This window comes from Cyclopterus lumpus, chromosome 6 (genome assembly GCF_009769545.1).
Source record: "Cyclopterus lumpus isolate fCycLum1 chromosome 6, fCycLum1.pri, whole genome shotgun sequence".
Lineage (NCBI taxonomy): Eukaryota > Metazoa > Chordata > Actinopteri > Perciformes > Cyclopteridae > Cyclopterus > Cyclopterus lumpus.
In genome coordinates this window covers 3,638,442-3,655,941 of record NC_046971.1, presented here as the reverse complement: position 1 = coordinate 3,655,941, position 17,500 = coordinate 3,638,442, and the positions used below count along the sequence as shown (strand labels likewise).

Genomic DNA, 17,500 nt, shown 5'->3' with positions numbered 1-17,500 from the left:
CTTTTTGGAGGTCCTGGTCTCTCTGTGACGGAGTGCCGGTGCCGCGTCCTGAAGTCTACGGGGAGTAAAACACGTTTAAAAATCAGCCTTGAGGAATGTATGAAACGCCATGAAGCTGCGGAGGAAAAGAGGGAGTCTTCAAACACAAAAAAGCTCTGAGGGAGTTTAAAAGGAACGTCTACTGCAACGCTAGCTGGGCGTCTACAGAGGCCTCGAGTACCTTCAGGTATCTCAGGGATCGAGCGTCCCTTCTTTTACCCATGAGCCTCTCTGGGAGTCTGCTCGGCGTGGAGTCCACATCTGGTTCTGCTGAGCGGGACTGCTCTGGATTACCTTCCCCTCCATCACTCAGCTCGGCCTCTTCTGGCTCTCCTCCTCCTCCTCCTGAGGGATCGTCTCGTTCCCCGACACCCTCTTCAGCGCCGGTTGCCGTGGCGGCCGGCTCAGAGGACGACGTAACCGATCCCGGTCTTCCTGAAGGATCCTCTGGGTCGGACTCGCTACCTTTCGTGGTCCGCGTTTCTTCTTCTTCTTCCTCCTCCTCCTCCTCCTCCTCCTCTTCTTCCTCCTCCACCACCACGGCGGGCGAGGCGACTCGCGTGCTCTCCACAACGTCGGCGTCCTCTTCTTTGACGCGATCGGCGCCAACGTCCTCTTCTTGGGTTGCGTTTCCGGCACGACTCGGTTCTCCTTGTTCCGCGTCCTCCGCTCCCCCGACGCCGGTCTGGGTTCCCCCGGCTAGCGGTTGGTCTGCGGAGTCTTCGGAGAACACAGCCGGAGGGGGAACCGCTTTCCCTTTCAGTGAGCCGGCCGCCGCATCAAAAGTGACAGAACAAATGCCCGGCGACGCCCAAGAGGAAACGCCTTTCCCCTTCGTTAGGCAATGAATCAAGAATGACATCCAGTGAAGGAGAAACACAGAGAAAGAAAGTAAATAATGCAGTGATGCATTGTGGGTGCTTACTGTACAACCTGCCACACATGTGAGGCATGATCAATGAACCTAAATAAAAATGTTTCAAGAAAAACAGCCATCGCAAATTCCAAGAGTCGTCTTCAATGAATGCCTAAAATATTAAATTTAGAACTATTGTGTCATTTGAGATTTGAACGTGATTAACAAACGCATAAAAAAAAAACTAAAATCGTATCGTCGGGATATTTTCACGATGACGTCCCGCTCCTTAGTAACGGTCGCCAGGCGTCGGGGGGGGGGGGGGAGGAGTACTCACAGAGGGTCTGGACGCCGGCTCTTTGAGGGTCTGGAGTCTCTCTTCCAGGTCGCGGTTCCTCAGGGTCAGACTCTCCAAGGCGGCGTCTCGGGGTAAAGCCTGGCGCTGCCTGCACGTTCAAGTTTGGTATTTTTATTTATATATATATATATATACACATATATATATATATATATATATACACACACACACACAGACACACACATTAAACAGTAAATAAATTAATAATTATATTAATTAATTATATAATTATATTAATAATTATATAATTATATAAAGATAAATAACTATATATATATATATATATTTTTTAACATTTATTTATTTACTTTTTAATGTGTGTATATATACACACACACACACACATTAAACAGTAAATAAATAAAAATAAATAAATATATATATATATATATACACACACACATTAAACAGTAAATAAATAAACATAAAAAATATATATATATAAAGATAAATAACTATATATATATATATATATATATATATATAAAGATAAATATATATATAGCGAGGCTCCGGACGAAACGCTTAAAATAATTTCATAAAAGTCATTATGAAGCGTCAGAAACTCGTCTCTCTTCCTTTTACTTGTATTACGCAGGGAAGAAATCATTAGATAAAAAATTATTTAACTTAAAATGTCTACATCTCGTCTCACGTATGTATTGATTATTTTAAGTGTTCTGAATCCATCAAGAGCTCCAAACATAAATTCACTTTCTACAGTCAAGAGCATGAATCAACCCCGTTAAAATAAATAAATAATTAAACAAACAACCCGGCCCTCAGTCGTTCTCTATTACAGGAATCGGACGCGCGTCATGCCGGCGGATTCATTCATGATCCTCGATGAAGAAAACCAAAAGGAGGCCGATGTCTCCAGGCGACAATACAACGAATCAAACAGCCGGTGTCGCTGGATCGTATTTCACCGTCTGGGGATTCAGAATGGAGACAATCTGCTGATCTGACATTTTAATAATCTGCCTCTGGGACGCGTCCTGTTAACACCAGTTAATAAACAACCTTTTTGTTTCCCGTGACAACAACGGGGTCCGTCGTCTTGTGATCGTCACGGCATTTAAAAAAAATAAATAAGTAGAACTAATGAATTGAGAGCTGATTGCTTCCAGCAAATCCGGCCACTTCAGTAATTTATGATGAAGCAAAAGTAGCGATTCCGCAGTCCGTAAAGTGATCATGTGAATCCAATAATAACAAAAAAGGGGATGAGACTAAAATAAAATACTGCAAACCGGAGTTCCCTGAAGTCGCTCTTACAGTTTATAAAACAATCCTAACTTTGCAACCTCTAATAAAATAATAATAATAATAATAAATCACTCTTAGTCGTCTCTCTGCCTCGTTTATATTTATTGCTTGTTTTTTTATTGCAAAGTGCCTTTAAGTACCTTTTTTTTTAAAGCGCTACACAAATAAAACATTATTATTATTATTATTATTATTATTATCATGAGAGGACAGTAAAGTGCTTCGTTGTGGAGACACGTGTATCAAAGTGTTCATTTACAAACTTAAAAAGAGTTGAATTTAGATCGAGTACTTTTTGTACGAGACGTATGAATAACGTTGCCTTGCCGAGATTATTTAAATGTATAATATAACCATTTAAAGACGTCGACGTACTTTATGTTGAGGACGAGCGTCTCCAGCTCAGAGTTCTTCTCCCTCAGCTCCTCCAGCTCCGCCTCCAGCTCGCTGCTCCGCACGGCCACCACCTGGTCGGCCGTCACGCCGCGACTCTTCAGCTTCCTGTGCAGGGAACTCTTCTCCAGCTCCAGCCTGAAGGACGCAGCGCGCACGAGGGAGTGACGCACCTCCACAACCACAACCTCCCACCTCCCACCTCCCACCTCCACAACCACAACCACAACCTCCCACCTCCCACCTCCCACCTCCACAACCACAACCTCTCACCTCCCACCTCCCACCTCCCACCTCCACAACCACAACCTCCCACCTCCCACCTCCCACCTCCACAACCTCCCACCTCCACAACCACAACCTCTCACCTCCCACCTCCCACCTCCCACCTCCACAACCACAACCTCCCACCTCCACAACCACAACCTCTCACCTCCCACCTCCCACCTCCCACCTCCACAACCACAACCTCCCACCTCCCACCTCCCACCTCCACAACCACAACCTCTCACCTCCCACCTCCACAACCACAACCTCCCACCTCCACCTCCACAACCTCCCACCTCCCACCTCTCACCTCCCACCTCCCACCTCTCACCTCTCACCTCCCACCTCTCACCCTCCCTCCTCTCCAGCTCACACTCCCTCTAACCTCTCACCCTCCCTCTAACCCTCCCTCTCCCTCTCCCTCTCCCTCTCCCCCCTCACCCTCCCTCTCCCTCTCACCTCTCCCCCCTCCCTCTCCCTCTCCCCTCTCCCTCTCTCCCTCCCTCTCCCTCACTCTCCCCTCTCCCTCTCTCCCTCCCTCTCCCTCACTCTCACCTCTCCCTCTAACCCTCCCTCTCACCTCTCACCCTCTCACCCTCCCTCACCCTCTCACCTCTCCCTCACTCTCAACTCTCCCTCTCTCCCTCCCTCTCCCTCCCTCTCCCTCACTCTCCCCTCTCCCTCTCTCCCTCCCTCTCCCTCCCTCTCCCTCACTCTCCCCTCTCCCTCTCTCCCTCCCTCTCCCTCACTCTCACCTCTCCCTCTAACCCTCCCTCTCACCTCTCACCCTCTCACCCTCCCTCACCCTCTCACCTCTCCCTCACTCTCAACTCTCCCTCTCTCCCTCCCTCTCCCTCCCTCTCCCTCACTCTCACCTCTCCCTCTAACCCTCCCTCTCACCTCTCACCCTCTCACCCTCTCACCCTCCCTCACCCTCTCACCTCTCCCTCACTCTCAACTCTCCCTTTCTCCCTCCCTCTCCCTCACTCTCACCTCTCCCTCTAACCCTCCCTCTCACCCTCTCACCCTCTCACCCTCTCACCCTCTCACCCTCCCTCACCCTCTCACCTCTCTCTTGAATTGATTGTGTGTCGGATGCAACAAGGAAGTGTCCTTTTCTCTTTTTTACTTTAACAACAATCGTTTTTTTTTGTTCGTCTACGAGGCGATTACGAAGAAAATCACGGTTTGTCTTCAAAACGATGACCGTCTGTAAATCGATAATCGATTACCGGCGTGTATGAAGGTGAGAGAACGTTGTGTGACCGTGTCCCCGCTGACCTGCCGTAGAGGTCTTTGAGGGTGGCGAGCTGCTTCGACAGGGACTCGTTCTCCCGTTCCTTCTCCTTCAGGGAAGCCCTCACCTTCTCCATCTTGGACTGCCATTTCTTGCCCTCCTCCCAACGCACCAGTTCACCTTTGACCTTCGGAGACAAAACGAGTCGTACGTCAGGGCGACAGCGGCGTCCGACGAAAGGGGGGCCGTCGTCTCGGAAACGGGGGCTCGGCGCTCCAAAAAAACCTAAAAAACCTTTTCGGGGTCGTCCTTGTTGCTTCTCGCGTCGGCCCGTTTCTCCAAGTCGGACTCCAGGCGCCGGACCTTCCTCTGCAGGTTCTCCACGGTCGAGCCCTTCCCATCGGGTTCCGGTTGGTTCTAAAAAAAAAGAAAAGAGAAATGCATTGAGTCTTAAAAACGAGTCCTTCATATCATCATCATCATCATCATCATCATCATATGAAGTATTTATATATAATCAAAGACGCTTGTTTATTCCTTCTTTCATTACTATTTATAAAGTAATACTTTGATCCGGGTTGTTTGTGTCGTGATGACGCAACGCTGGAAGAACACAAAGTATCTAAGATGTCTTTTCCTAACTCCTCATGAAGTCTCCTTCCCCTCTCTCCTTGACCCCCGTGACGTTTTCCCACAGAGGTCAAGGACAAGTGGTTAGGAAGAGACGTTAGGAGGTCATTTTCTGACCGAGTAGACGACTGATGGGGCGGCACCTGTTTTTGTGAACATGTGACTTGATTAGCTTCATCCCTCATGTTGAAAAGACAACATGCTAATTGGGTAATCTTTCCTTTTAAAGTGTGCCACACAAACAAATACAACAATAAACTAATAGAAACAACTTGTGCACCAAGTAATTCAGTTAAAAAACTGTTTTATGATCCCCGAACCCCGGTGCAGGTGTGATTTGGGTGTGGCTTTTAGGTACCATAAAGTTAATTACAAGCAATATATTAGCATTTGATAATTAATTTGCAGCCAGGCAGCTCGACGATGTCAAAAATGATACTCGTTGTGACTTTAATTGCATGTAGGATGCAAAGCAATAGACTAAATGTATTGATTGTAATATACACAGTGTCAATGTATGTGGAGTTGTGTGAACATTGTGCCGTGGAAAACACGGTGCATGCTGGGTAATAGTTTCTGTATCGAGGCCCCCCGGTGACTGTGGTCTTGAAGATTAGCTGAATAATTAAATTCTGATATCCGATGGAGGAGTTTATATATTATTTCTAATCGAATCGTCTGAAAGTCTCGCCGTTTGTCCACATGATGGGATGGCGATATTGTCCGGCACGTGGCTGTCGTCGCGTTTTAGATTCTCGCGCGCTACCCACAATCCTTAGCGCTGCTAACCTGAAGGGCGCCGCTGAGCCTCTTGACCTGCTGCCGGAGCTCCTGGATCTCCTGCTCACGCTCCTCCTTTTCGGCCTGCAGGCGCCTCTGGTTCTTCAGAGTCCTCTGCAGGTCCTGGTTCAGGTCCTCCACTTCCTCCTTCAGGGTGCCCTCCCGGCCTCGGGCTGCTTTGGAGAACTCCTTCGCCGCTTGAAGTTCCTCGTTGAGTTCTTGCACTCGCACCTTGGTCAGAGGAGGGATTTAAAAAAAATATATCTTTTAGTTTTCTTTTTGACAACAAATCCCATGAAAAGACCAAAAAAACCTCAAAGAAATCGGGATGGCACCAACGTGTGTGTGTGTGTGTGTGTGTGTGTGCGCCAGAGAGTTTTATTGTTATTGTTGTTGTGCAAAGCATCGTCAATTTACTTCATTTTGACACCGTCCGGCGTGAAAATAGTCCCCATTAAATATTAGTGCTATAAAAACTACGGCTGGTTTGAGAAAATTACCTTTTATTAACCATAAAAATATGTATGTTTTATTAGATATTATTAACAATAAATGCCTTCAATAAAAACAAAAGGGTGATTATAAAAAAGGGCTCCGCAGGGAAGTAGAAAAATATAAATAAAACATTGACAAACCAAAACATTGTTGGTTTTGGTCTTTTCGTGAAATTTGTTTGCATAACAAATAATAAAAATCTTGATTTATTAATCTTGACCTGTTAATCTTGACTTGTTAATCTTGACTTGTTAATCTTGACGCTTTTAATGCTACCACGATTACGTGCTTGTTACACTAATTAGTTACGCCCATGAAATGTAATTGGCTAAAATGCATTCTATGAAAACCATTATCTCTAAATAATCTGCAAGTATCATGTCACTTTTTTTTAAAATGTATTATGTCTTCCAAGTTCTGCTCCGTTGGGTTCTCACACTGGCCCATGTGGGTCTGGGGGAGCAGCTGGTGGTCCCCGTACACATGCTACATGCTACATGCTACATCAACGGTGGGTTCACATTAGTGTGGTTTTCGCTGTTCAGTTGGGATTAGTCAGAACAGGGTTATAATAATAATAATAATAATAATAATAAAATCACCACCTTCAGCTCTCTGGTGTGTCTGTCGACCAGCGTCTGCACGTTGAGACTCTCCTCCCTCTGCGCGGCGCCGGCTACGACCTGCTGCTCCGCGGCCGCCGTCATCTCGGCCCGCAGCTCCAGCAGAGCCCTGCTGAGCGCCTGAGGGGACACGGGGAGCCAAGATGGAGGTGAGCGGGCCTCGTTTCCCAGGCAACGCGCCGGCGCTCTTCACGGCGAGAACTTGACTGACAACCATCTTGGTTTTTTTTTTGTATGTGGTGAAAAAAAATTGATTGAACTTGAAAGTGGTTTTGAGATCTTTCTCAAATTAAATAGTACTATTTTTTTTTTTTTTTTTAAATGTTATTTTAATTTTTTTCAGTGTTTTTATTTATTTTTTTTCAGTGTTTTTATTTTATTTTATTTTTGTCAGTGTTTTTTTTTTTTTTTTTTACTGTGTTTTTATTTTATTTTATTCTTACGGTGTTTTTATTTTATTTTTAAGGTGTTTTTATGCAACTAAAAGACGGAAAAGTCTCAGTAAAGATTATTGTCAAATATACTTGTTTTAAAGTACTGTTATCCGTTTGTCATTTACCATATTTCTCTATTATTTATAGTTTTTTATTGTATGTTTATTGAGTCAGATTCCTCAACGTGCTTGTCAAATAAACACTTGTGATTCTGGTTCTGAAGGTCATGCTACCAGAACCAGCACTCAGAACTCACAGCCGGCAGAGACAACAACGTCCCATAACTTCTCCAGAGCTCAATGTGTGTGTGTGTGTGTGTGTGTGTGTGTGTGTGTGTGTGTGTGTGTGTGTGTTAACAGTGAACGAGGACCTTGAGCTGCTTCTCCTTCTGGCCCAGCTGCGCTTTCAGCCGCTCCACCAGGTTCTTCATGGTGTTGCTGGGCGAGCGGCCGTTGGCCTCCTTCTGGGCCGCCAGCTCCGTCCGGAGGTGGGCCGCCTCCTCCTCCATGTGGGCCACCTGGCTGGCCTGATCCTCCGTCTCAGCGGTCAGAGCTTTCACCCGGGCGGCGTGACTCTCCTCCAGCCTGCAAACAAATTAAATAAAGTTTTAACAACAACTCCTGTCGAGGCTATTTTTTTTTTTTTTTTTTTTTTTTTACTACCACGTGCAAGAAAATTGATTTTCGTGCCAAGCGTGGAGGTTTTTATGTCTCTTTGACACACAAGGCCGTAAACATGCTGGGGTTAAAAAAAGAAAAGAAAAAAAAGAGAGACAATCACTTTGACGTCTCGTCGGCGTGCTTCTTAGCCAGCGTCGCCGCGGCGACCCTCTGTCGCTCCAGCTCGGCGGTGGCCAGCCTCAGCTTCCCGGAGACGGACGAGAGCGAGTCGTCCTGCTCCGCCACCGTCTGCTCCAGGTCGGCCAGGCGCTCCAGATGCTTGGTGCTCGGCAGCCGGATGGCGGGCTTCTTCATCAGCTCCTGAAACCCCCCCAAAAATAAATTAAAAACAAAACACTTAACTACGTGTGAATTGTTACGTAAAAAAAAAAAAAAAAAACAACTTCACAGCTCGTTTTTTCTTTTTACGCTTCCATTATTAACAACAGCTGATCCGCTCCGGGCGCCAACACTTGCTCGCTGCTGCTGCTGCTGCTGCTGCTGCTGCTGCTGCTGCTGCTGCTGCTGCTGCTGCTGCTGCTGCACATTACGCTGCTCTTGTAATGAGTCCAACGGGACTTCTTCACTTAAAAAGTCCCGTAAAAAAAAAAAACTGTCTTTGGACATTTTCACACACCAGCACCGCGAGGATCAAAAGCGCGTCGTTTCCGTCATCTACTCTTCGTTTTGCTGTGTAATATTAATATAAGGCTATTTATACACACACACACACACACACACACACATGTGAGTGAATATAACAGCTTGAAGCTCATTTGTGAATGAAATCAATATCACATTTGGGGGGGAATCGGATACCCGGCCCTGGATGCGCACCATGGCTGTCTGCTTGAAGCGGTCCAGGGAGGAGTCTGTGTGCAAGTCCAACTTCTGATGCAACAGTCTCAGCTCCTCCTGGTGCCTCTTGATCATCTCCTCCTGATCCTGGGGACATTTAAATTCAAAAAGACACATGTATGAATGCTGAGATTCCTGGTTTTCCCCAACTACTGGAGCTTCACGATAATAAACCCAAACATTGCAACCAATCACAAATGAGCTAAAAGCAACGTGGCACTAACAAGCAATACCTGTCTGGCTTGAGCCAACTGGTTGCGGTATTTCTTCAGCAGGTCCTCTTTCTTGTCGAGTCGCCCCTGGAGGTCTTTGATGGTCTGGTGCGCGAGCTCGACGGCCGGTTGGTGCTCCGGCCGGCCCTCCTCGTGCCGGGCGAGCTCGGCCAGCAGGCGTTCTCGGTCGGCCGCCGCCGGGAGCCGCAGACGCAGCTCGTTTATCACCCTATCCCTGGACACGACGTTCTGCTCCGCCTTCCACAGAGACGCTTCTTTCTCTTTCAACTTCTGCGTGGGGATTGAAATTCAAAAACAACGTGCTAATGCGTTCTTTTTGGATTCGCGGGAGATTCCACAGCGACTGAGACACCCGGTTACCTCGTTCACATTCTTGCAGGCGGCCCGCGTGTCCAAGATGGTGCGCACGTGCTCCCGGATTTTACCCAGAGCAAACGCCAACTGATGAGCGAGCGGGAGACTCGGGTCCGGTAGGGACGCTGCGCCTCCCTCGTACTGAGAAAACAAAACAAAAACACACACGGTCACATGCAAAAGCCGGAGCACCAAGAATCACATCTTTTACCCCTGTTTTTCTTCCCCCTCTGGGGAGCGACAGCTCACCTTTTCCGTGGCGCTCAGGATTTCATTCTGGCGCTGCTCGTACTGGTCCAGGTGGCGCTCCAGCTCCACCTCTCGCCGATCGTACGCCAGCTGCCGTTCTTCTTGAAGCTTGACGTGTTCCAAAGAGAATTACCATGAAAATCCACCTTGAACACTACAACACTCCATCTCCATCTCTTTGTAAACACGGAGGTAATCGACCCTTCCTAGGTCCCGCCCCCCCCCGTTTCGCAACCGAGCAAAGCTTTGAACCTCTTTCCTCTTCTACTCAGATACGCTACTTCTGTTCAACGCTAACATTAATGTCCCATTACAATGCCGTCACGACCTTTCACGGACACATTACATTATGTAACGGTCACATTTTAGGTTAGCCAGGTAGCTAACGTACCGCTAAGAGGAGTTCAGAACATTACAGCCCGGGATCCTTCCTCTTTATTTCTGTGTTGACATAAAGAGATTGTGAATTGGATTGTTTTCACATTTCTGAGCGTGTCAGGAGTCGTTTTGCTCACCGTGTTTTGCTGCACAGTTTCCTCTTCCAGCGAGCGGATGGTTCGCTCCTGCTCCTCCACCAGGTTCTTCAGGTACCTGATCTCCTCCTTCTGGACCACCAGCTCCCTGCCTTTCCTCAGCTCCTGCAGACGAGCTTCCTCCATCTTCTTGTGCCACTCGGTCACCTGTTGGGAGCGGACTAGCTTCAGGAAAGATGTGCCACGAACAAAGACTTAACGGTGAACGCCATTCTACTATTCGTGTACCTTCTGGGCCCCTTTCACGTCCTTCAGCGTGGAGATGAGCTCCTCCAGGCCCCGGAGCCTCAGCTCCAGCTCTTCTGCCCTGCCCTCCGCCCTCCTCCTCTCCTCCTCGGCCTTCCTCCTCTCCTCCCGGGCTTTCGCCCTGTCCTCCTGGAGGCTCGCCGCGGCCACGGAGAACTTTTCCTGCCGGTGGAGCGGCAGCGCTCCGGCGAACTGCCGACGCAGCGACTGGATGGTCTGCCGCAGGTGCTTGCTGCGATTCACGCCCTCCTGGCGGGCGAGGAACAGGGCGCGCTCGCCGGCGTCCAGCCGCTGCTCGGCGCGCAGCAGGTAGGCCTCCAGCTGCCGGACGCGGGAGGCCGCCGCCTCCAGCGTGGCCCGAGACGCCGACTCGCCGAGCTGCAGCGCCACGACCTGCTGGTGGAGCTTCGCGATGAGGGCCTTCTCATCCGAGTGCGACTGTGAGAGGCCGAAGAGAGGAAGACGTGCGCTTAGAACCGCGGTCGTTTGGGTTTGGATTCATACATTTAAGTATACTTTACAACACACTAATAAAAGCCACTTGAGAGTTGATAACTGTGACCGTAAAGAATCTGATTTGTTTAACAGGGAAAGGTAAAGATTCAACCTTCCTTGGTTTAAAAAGTTACCTGGTAGTCCAGTATTTGTCTCCTCAGAGCTTCGACTTCCTTCTCTTTGGACTGTTGTCTGGCCTGAAGAGCAGACGCCTGCATCATGGCCACATCGGACACCTCTTGGAGCCTGGGCGACATGACAACAATGAAAATAAAACACAATCACATTCCTTCTTTATGTTGAAACCTCTTAAACTCTGTCGCCGGCTGATACTGATCTATGCAAACTAGTTTGGAGAAGTTCTTTTCTTAAATGTAAACTAAATATGTTCCGTCCGGGGCACAAATGCGGTATAAATTGTGCTTCGTCCTCTTTAAAATTTCATTAAAAAGAATGAATAACTTGGCGTGAGTGTAAACTTAAATCGATGTACACGTCTTCGATGTGGCATGGAGGTAAAGACCTGCTCTCTTGCTGCGTTTGTGTACAACGTATTTACAAAAGTCACAAAAAACGACCTACTTGGAAACCTCACAGCGGAGTTCGGCCTCGGCCTTCTCCAACTCGGCGATCCGGGCGCGGTCGGCGTCGCTCAGCGCTTTGCTGACGCCGTCCGCCAGCTCGTCTCGCAGCTCGCGCTCCACCCGCTGGGCCTCCGCGTTCATCTTGGTCAACTGGAGGAGGAAAAAAAAAAAAAAAAAAAACACACAGATGAGACTTTTGAAAACAACATTTCATACATTTATGAACGGATAGATTTACGAAAAGGCCTTCGAGGTCGTACCTCTGCAAACTTGGCCTCCAGCTCGGCGTTGCGTTCCTCCGCCTGCCTCAGGGAGCTCCTCGTGTGCTCGTACATCCGGTGGGCGTGCTCCGCCCGCTGCCTCTCATTCAGCTCCTTCATCTCCAGAGTGGTGATGCGCCTGGCGGCCGACACCATCTCCTTGTTGGCCGGCGCCTTGTCCGCCTTGTTCTCACCGGCTGATGTTTGAGGAGGGGAGAGAATTTTTTGATAATATTGTATTTTCATGTCACTTTTCTTTCTTATGTTTCTAGTTGTATGTCTTGGTACACGTGATATTCAGGTACAGTGTACAACACTAATGGCGCTCATTCCAAGAACAAAAATAAGGATAATAATGAATAGATTGCATACAAAATAATTAAATACAAATAGATAATTGGATTTTAAAAAAGGGAGGAATCTTAAGGAAATTAAATTACGGTGCATCTTTTTTTGCAGAGCTGTAAAGATCATAATAATAATAATAATAATAATGATGATTTACACACGAGTGGTCTCTCGGTTGCAGATCTTCTGGCCGACAGTTTTATTGGACATGATAATTTGATGTTTGTTTTGTTGATCACGATCCTTATTATTGAGACGCGCCATGAATCAAACGGAGCGTTCGACATTAAGGAATGAATCAGAAGTCTGTATGACACCATTGTGTGTATGACACCATTGTGTGTATGACACCATTGTGTGTACGACACCATTGTGTGTACGACACCATTGTGTGTATGACACCATTGTGTGTATGACACCATTGTGTGTATGACACCATTGTGTGTACGACACCATTGTGTGTACGACACCATTGTGTGTATGACACCATTGTGTGTATGACACCATTGTGTGTACGACACCATTGTGTGTATGCAGGGCCGCGCGAGGTCGACGCCCACAATAAGCATCAACGGCTTGAACTTTTTTCTTTCTTTTGTAGCGTTGTTTTTGAAGGAATCTCTAAATAAATACAACCGAACCGCATGAAAACCAGCTCCTTGGTTAGTTCACCAATGGCGTTGATGTTGGTCCACGCCTGCTCCAACGTATTCAGTTTCTCCTTCGTGATCTCCAGTTCTTTATTCGTGGCCGAGTTTTGCTCCCGAAAAGACTCGTTCTCCCTCTGGCAGACGGGGAGAAAAACAAAAATATATATATATATATATATATTGTTGATGGTATGGTCAGTCAAGAACAACAACAAGCCTCAGTACCTCCAGGTGTTCCAGGTGGGTGGTTCTCTGCATCAGGCGGCCGTCCCTCTGCAGCGTGTCTCTGTATTTCACTGTGAGCTCCGTGAACTGTTTGTTGGCCCTCTCCAGGTCCGATGAGGGCACGCTGTCGTCCAGGGCCTTCTGCAGGGCTGCCATCTTATAGGCGGCCATTTCCTACGACGCGACCACAGACCATTAAAAAAAAAAAAAAAAAAGGCACAGACAACTTTTCCTCCCAAAGATGCGACGAGATTAGCCACAGACATTTTTATCCGCCTTGAATCTGGGCCGAAGTCCACAACATTTAAATCATTTTTATGCCGAGGTTCTTTTTTTTTTTGGAGGCCTGTGAGTGAGAAATAACTAAAATTGTGGTTTTGGCAGATGGGAGGAGCCACAAGAGGCTCCACACCGTGTTCTAAGCAGGACTAAGTGACTTTTAATTTGTAAACACACAATATGGATCTGCAGCTTTGGGCTCTTCGTTCCCCTCGGCACTGGATGTGGACGTTTAGGACTTAAAAAAGGTGGACTTGAATGAATCTTTCACTCTCTTGTGGCCGAAATAAGTATTACAACGATAAACATTTTTGATCCAGACTTTCAACTGATGAAACAAAATGTTTTTTAAAAGATTATCCCGGCAAAAAAACGCTTGGAGAGTAAAAGTACTCCGATCAGACGTAGAAAAGGGATTACTTTACTACATTTTATTTTGTTCCACCTTGTGCCTCTGCAGGGAGCCCGTCCTCCGGGTGACGGCGGCCCGCATGTGGACGCTCTCGTCCCTCAGCTTGACGTTCTCCTCGCGGAGGTGCTGCTCTCGCTCCAGCAGGGTGACGTAGCGCCGCGTCAGCCTCGCCTCGTTCACCCTCAGCACCGTGGACGTGCGCGACGCCTCGCTCAGCGACCTCCTGACTGCCTCCGGGTCCTTCTGCAGGGTGTCCAGCAGCTCCTGTTTTGGGGGGTACCGAGTAGAGTGCACATCCATTTATCATCTTCTTCATAGGCAAGAAGTTTTAGTTCTAGCTCGGTATTGTAGGCTGAACATTAAACTATCCTGTGTGTGTGTGTGTGTGTGTGTGTGTGTCACTGTAAATCGCTTTGAGCCCTACAAACAGTGCGTTTGTCCGACTCACGTTGAATTCTTGGATTTTAACCGCGTCCACCTGCCGTTGCTCCTCCAGCTTGGTCTTCAGCTCTGTGAACGTCTCCTTCTCCTTTTGCCACTCCGCCTTCTCACTGAGCAAAAAAACAAACAAACAAAACAACAAAAAAACAAACACAAAATCAAAAGAAACGTTTCATTTTTCATCGTCGCCGACTGGCAACAAGCCGTCTCTGACGTGAGAGGATCCAAAACCAACCTGAGGTATTCTTTATAGAGGAGTCCCTGCTGGTGGCTAACAACGGAAAACTTCTGCTTGTATCCCTCCAGTGTTCCCGTGAGTTTGTTGCTTTTTTCCTCCTTGTTTTTGAGCTCCTAATTAATAATAAAAAAAAATTTAAAAAGCGATATATAAAATATTTTATTTATAGTCGAGACGCGGTCGTCTTCCCGACCAGTTGAACCGACCTGAAGAAGTCGAACGGCGTACTCGTTCAGGGAACTGATGACCTCGGCGCTGCCGGGCTCCAGGCCCTCGGGGAGGGTCAAGGGTCGGAGGACGACTCCCTGGCTGCCCGACCTCCTCAACAACTCCAGTTCACCTTCCAGGTGGCTCACCTGACAAGGAGCAGATAGAGAAAATAAAAAACCGAATGCATGGATCGAAATCGACCCCGAGTTTGCTTCTAATGTCGGAGGCTGACACGCTGAACATCCTCACCGCTAAGCACGGGATTGTTTTCACAGATTGTGATCAGCTGAGGTCTTTCGGATTAAAAAAAGAAGACAAACATGAAACAAAGTCCACCGAAAGACAAAAAAAACAAAAGTTAAAAAGGAACCGGACACCGTGAAGCGGTGGAACACGATGTGAAGCCCTAAAAAAAGAGCCGAGTCGTGATTTATACCTCGAGGAAACGCTTTTGACATGAAACGAGGACTCGACAAACAATCTCGCTGTACAAGCGTTCTGAGAACCGCTGATCCCATTTGTCCCCGGTCACGGTAATTACTGTCAGGGAAGGCCAGGCATTTTTCTACCCGTCTCCATAAATCTTCATTACATAAAATTGGGTCTATTTTCATGCAAGAACATTAACACAAACACAAACACACACACACACACACACAGGGCTGTGAAACTGCCGTCGGCCTCGAATAACAAGAGTTTTATAACTCAAATCATGATTGAATGTTTAGCCTGACAAAAGGAGGGATTAGATGGGGGAAAATAACCACGTGTCAACCAACTGTCACGTCGTCTTTAACTCGAATACACATTTACGCGGCCGTACCTTTTCCGTGGCTCCGGCGAGCCGACCGAGAGTGCCGGTCGCCTCCTCCCGGGCCGACTTCAGCTCCTGCCTCAGTTCCTCGTTCCTGCCCACCAGCTGGTGGATTCGGGCCGCGAGGTGCGGCTCGGACCGCCCGCTCACGTCGCCGACGTCCGCGGCCTGCGATGTCGGGAGGGAAGGGCGAGTGGAGAAAAATTAAATTAAATAAATAAAACATCGGAAAGATAAATAACGTACTAAAAAAAAAAAAAAAAAAAAAAAAATCGGTGAAATAGAAAGAAAAGAAGAGCAGAGATCGCATTTAAAAAAAAAAAAAAGGTAACTTGGATATTTCTTTCCTCTGTGTGACTAGATAACGATAACATTACAATGTCATCGTTTTTTCACCACCGATAACATTATGGAAGGTTTTTCATTTAATTTAAAGAGAGAGACATCTCTCCGAGACAGCGGTAACAAATCAAGCCGAAAGGTCAATAATAACGTGAGCATTGCATTGAGAGCCCGTCAACACTTATACACTAAAACATGGGAAAATAGGAAATAGGTCAAAAGATACCCAAGTTACCCTCCTCCTCCTCCTCCTCCTACTTCTTCTTCTTCTTTTTCCTCCGTGTCTTGCACCTACGCCAAACCAATATCCTCTTCAGCCGTTTCAAATTTTGATTTTACTTGGATCCTCTCAAATGTCTTTTTTTGTTGGCCTCACCGCATTCGTTGCATATCAAGTTTCTGTGTAACGAGCCCTCTGACCAGAGCCATTGAAGCGTGCCTATTGTTTGAGGTTATATTAGCGTTTTAGGCCTTTTGCATGAGTGCGTGACCACAGCTGGTTATGTGAATATTTATATCAAAGTATGTAGCTACTATAGCCCCCCCCCCCCCCCCCAAAAAAAAGATAAAAGTGCCTCTACCAGATATGAATATCAACTATAAACCTTCATGCATATAGAAAACTATGAGATATTCCATTTAGTTTACACACTTTTAACCCAAATGTCAAACTAGGAGCATTATTATACATCTGTATAGAGAATATATCACGATCATATATTATATATTATCCACAGCCAGCGTGAACCCTTTGTTGGACACACTTTTTTAAGAGTACCCCAATGTGAACTTAACCGCTTTAAAAGAAGTGAAAATAACTATATTGTGTTCTGAATTGTAATTAAAGTCCAGTTCAATGTTGTGTTCTTAAATAGCATTTCACTGCATAAAAAAAAGGACCCGATATCAGATGAGTCAACTAAACAGGCTTTTTTTGGGGTTTTCGGTGACCTTTCACGCTTCGTCGCTGCCAAAACGGATTGCACAAACGCTGGCGAGGTACTTATTCATTTTAATGGAACTGCAGGTCTGAACAGACAGAAAAGCTCTCATGGAGAGAATGGAACGATGCGGTACAGGTGCACAGCGTGGGACTTTTTTATTGCCATCGAGAGCACAACTAAAACAATTATAAATATAGTCATGTTTCAGATCGCTTACTTGCGGGGAGGTGAAATGTTCCAAGAAAAAGGGGGACGACGGTCTGCGTATAGTCATACATTCATTTAATAAGTTAAGTCAGTAGTTTATATGCTCTGCTATTTTATTTTATTGTAGATTTGTAAAGAATGTTTTGCTGCTGCGTCAAGAAATTTGATGAATAAAGTAAAATCTAATCTAGTTGCATCAAAAACAAAGTATTCCAACTTCTTTCAGGGTAATAAGCTGCTGTTCATTATATTTACATTTGAACTTCTCTTCTTTTTGTATTTAAAATGACTTTAAATGGATCACTAGAAGACAGGAAACCGGTTACTATTCATGCTGAAATATACTTTAAATCTAGGAAAAAAAACTGCTTACATGAGCCAACCTCTCCAGACTGTGAATATCGATGGCGGACGCAGTGAGCTCCTGATTGGCCCTCGTGGCTTGGAGGACGTCTCTCAGCGCGCCCTCCAGGTCTCGCTTCACTTTGGACAGTTCTTCCACTGAGAGAAGGGAAACAACCTCTTATTCTCCCTCCTA

The 17,500-nt window shown here is 46.7% G+C and overlaps 1 protein-coding gene across 6 annotated transcripts in view; it reads right to left on the bottom strand.

Moving 5' to 3' along the window:
• Positions 1-17,500, bottom strand: part of cep290 (centrosomal protein 290) — a 32,688-nt gene that overhangs the window by 2,997 nt on the left and 12,191 nt on the right. For 2 of the 6 annotated variants that reach the window (XM_034535917.1, XM_034535918.1), the window contains exons 18-44: positions 17,336-17,463; positions 15,479-15,637; positions 14,652-14,801; positions 14,443-14,558; positions 14,215-14,317; positions 13,800-14,030; positions 13,076-13,249; positions 12,873-12,984; positions 11,853-12,049; positions 11,591-11,742; positions 11,143-11,254; positions 10,496-10,951; positions 10,250-10,414; positions 9,735-9,842; positions 9,492-9,626; positions 9,132-9,401; positions 8,878-8,985; positions 8,162-8,361; positions 7,752-7,965; positions 6,930-7,067; positions 5,839-6,060; positions 4,714-4,836; positions 4,464-4,606; positions 2,898-3,053; positions 1,233-1,341; positions 221-871; positions 1-55 (exon numbers count right to left, since the gene is read on the bottom strand). The exon at positions 1-55 is cut by the window's left edge and continues 80 nt beyond it. In XM_034535917.1, the coding sequence (XP_034391808.1) occupies positions 1-55; positions 221-871; positions 1,233-1,341; positions 2,898-3,053; positions 4,464-4,606; positions 4,714-4,836; positions 5,839-6,060; positions 6,930-7,067; positions 7,752-7,965; positions 8,162-8,361; positions 8,878-8,985; positions 9,132-9,401; positions 9,492-9,626; positions 9,735-9,842; positions 10,250-10,414; positions 10,496-10,951; positions 11,143-11,254; positions 11,591-11,742; positions 11,853-12,049; positions 12,873-12,984; positions 13,076-13,249; positions 13,800-14,030; positions 14,215-14,317; positions 14,443-14,558; positions 14,652-14,801; positions 15,479-15,637; positions 17,336-17,463 (4,887 nt within the window). Of the gene's footprint in view, positions 56-220; positions 872-1,232; positions 1,342-2,897; positions 3,054-4,414; positions 4,607-4,713; positions 4,837-5,838; positions 6,061-6,929; positions 7,068-7,751; positions 7,966-8,161; positions 8,362-8,877; positions 8,986-9,131; positions 9,402-9,491; positions 9,627-9,734; positions 9,843-10,249; positions 10,415-10,495; positions 10,952-11,142; positions 11,255-11,590; positions 11,743-11,852; positions 12,050-12,872; positions 12,985-13,075; positions 13,250-13,799; positions 14,031-14,214; positions 14,318-14,442; positions 14,559-14,651; positions 14,802-15,478; positions 15,638-17,335; positions 17,464-17,500 lie in introns of those variants that run through there. The other 4 variants (XR_004609623.1, XM_034535920.1, XM_034535919.1 and 1 more) reach the window with 4 other exon arrangements.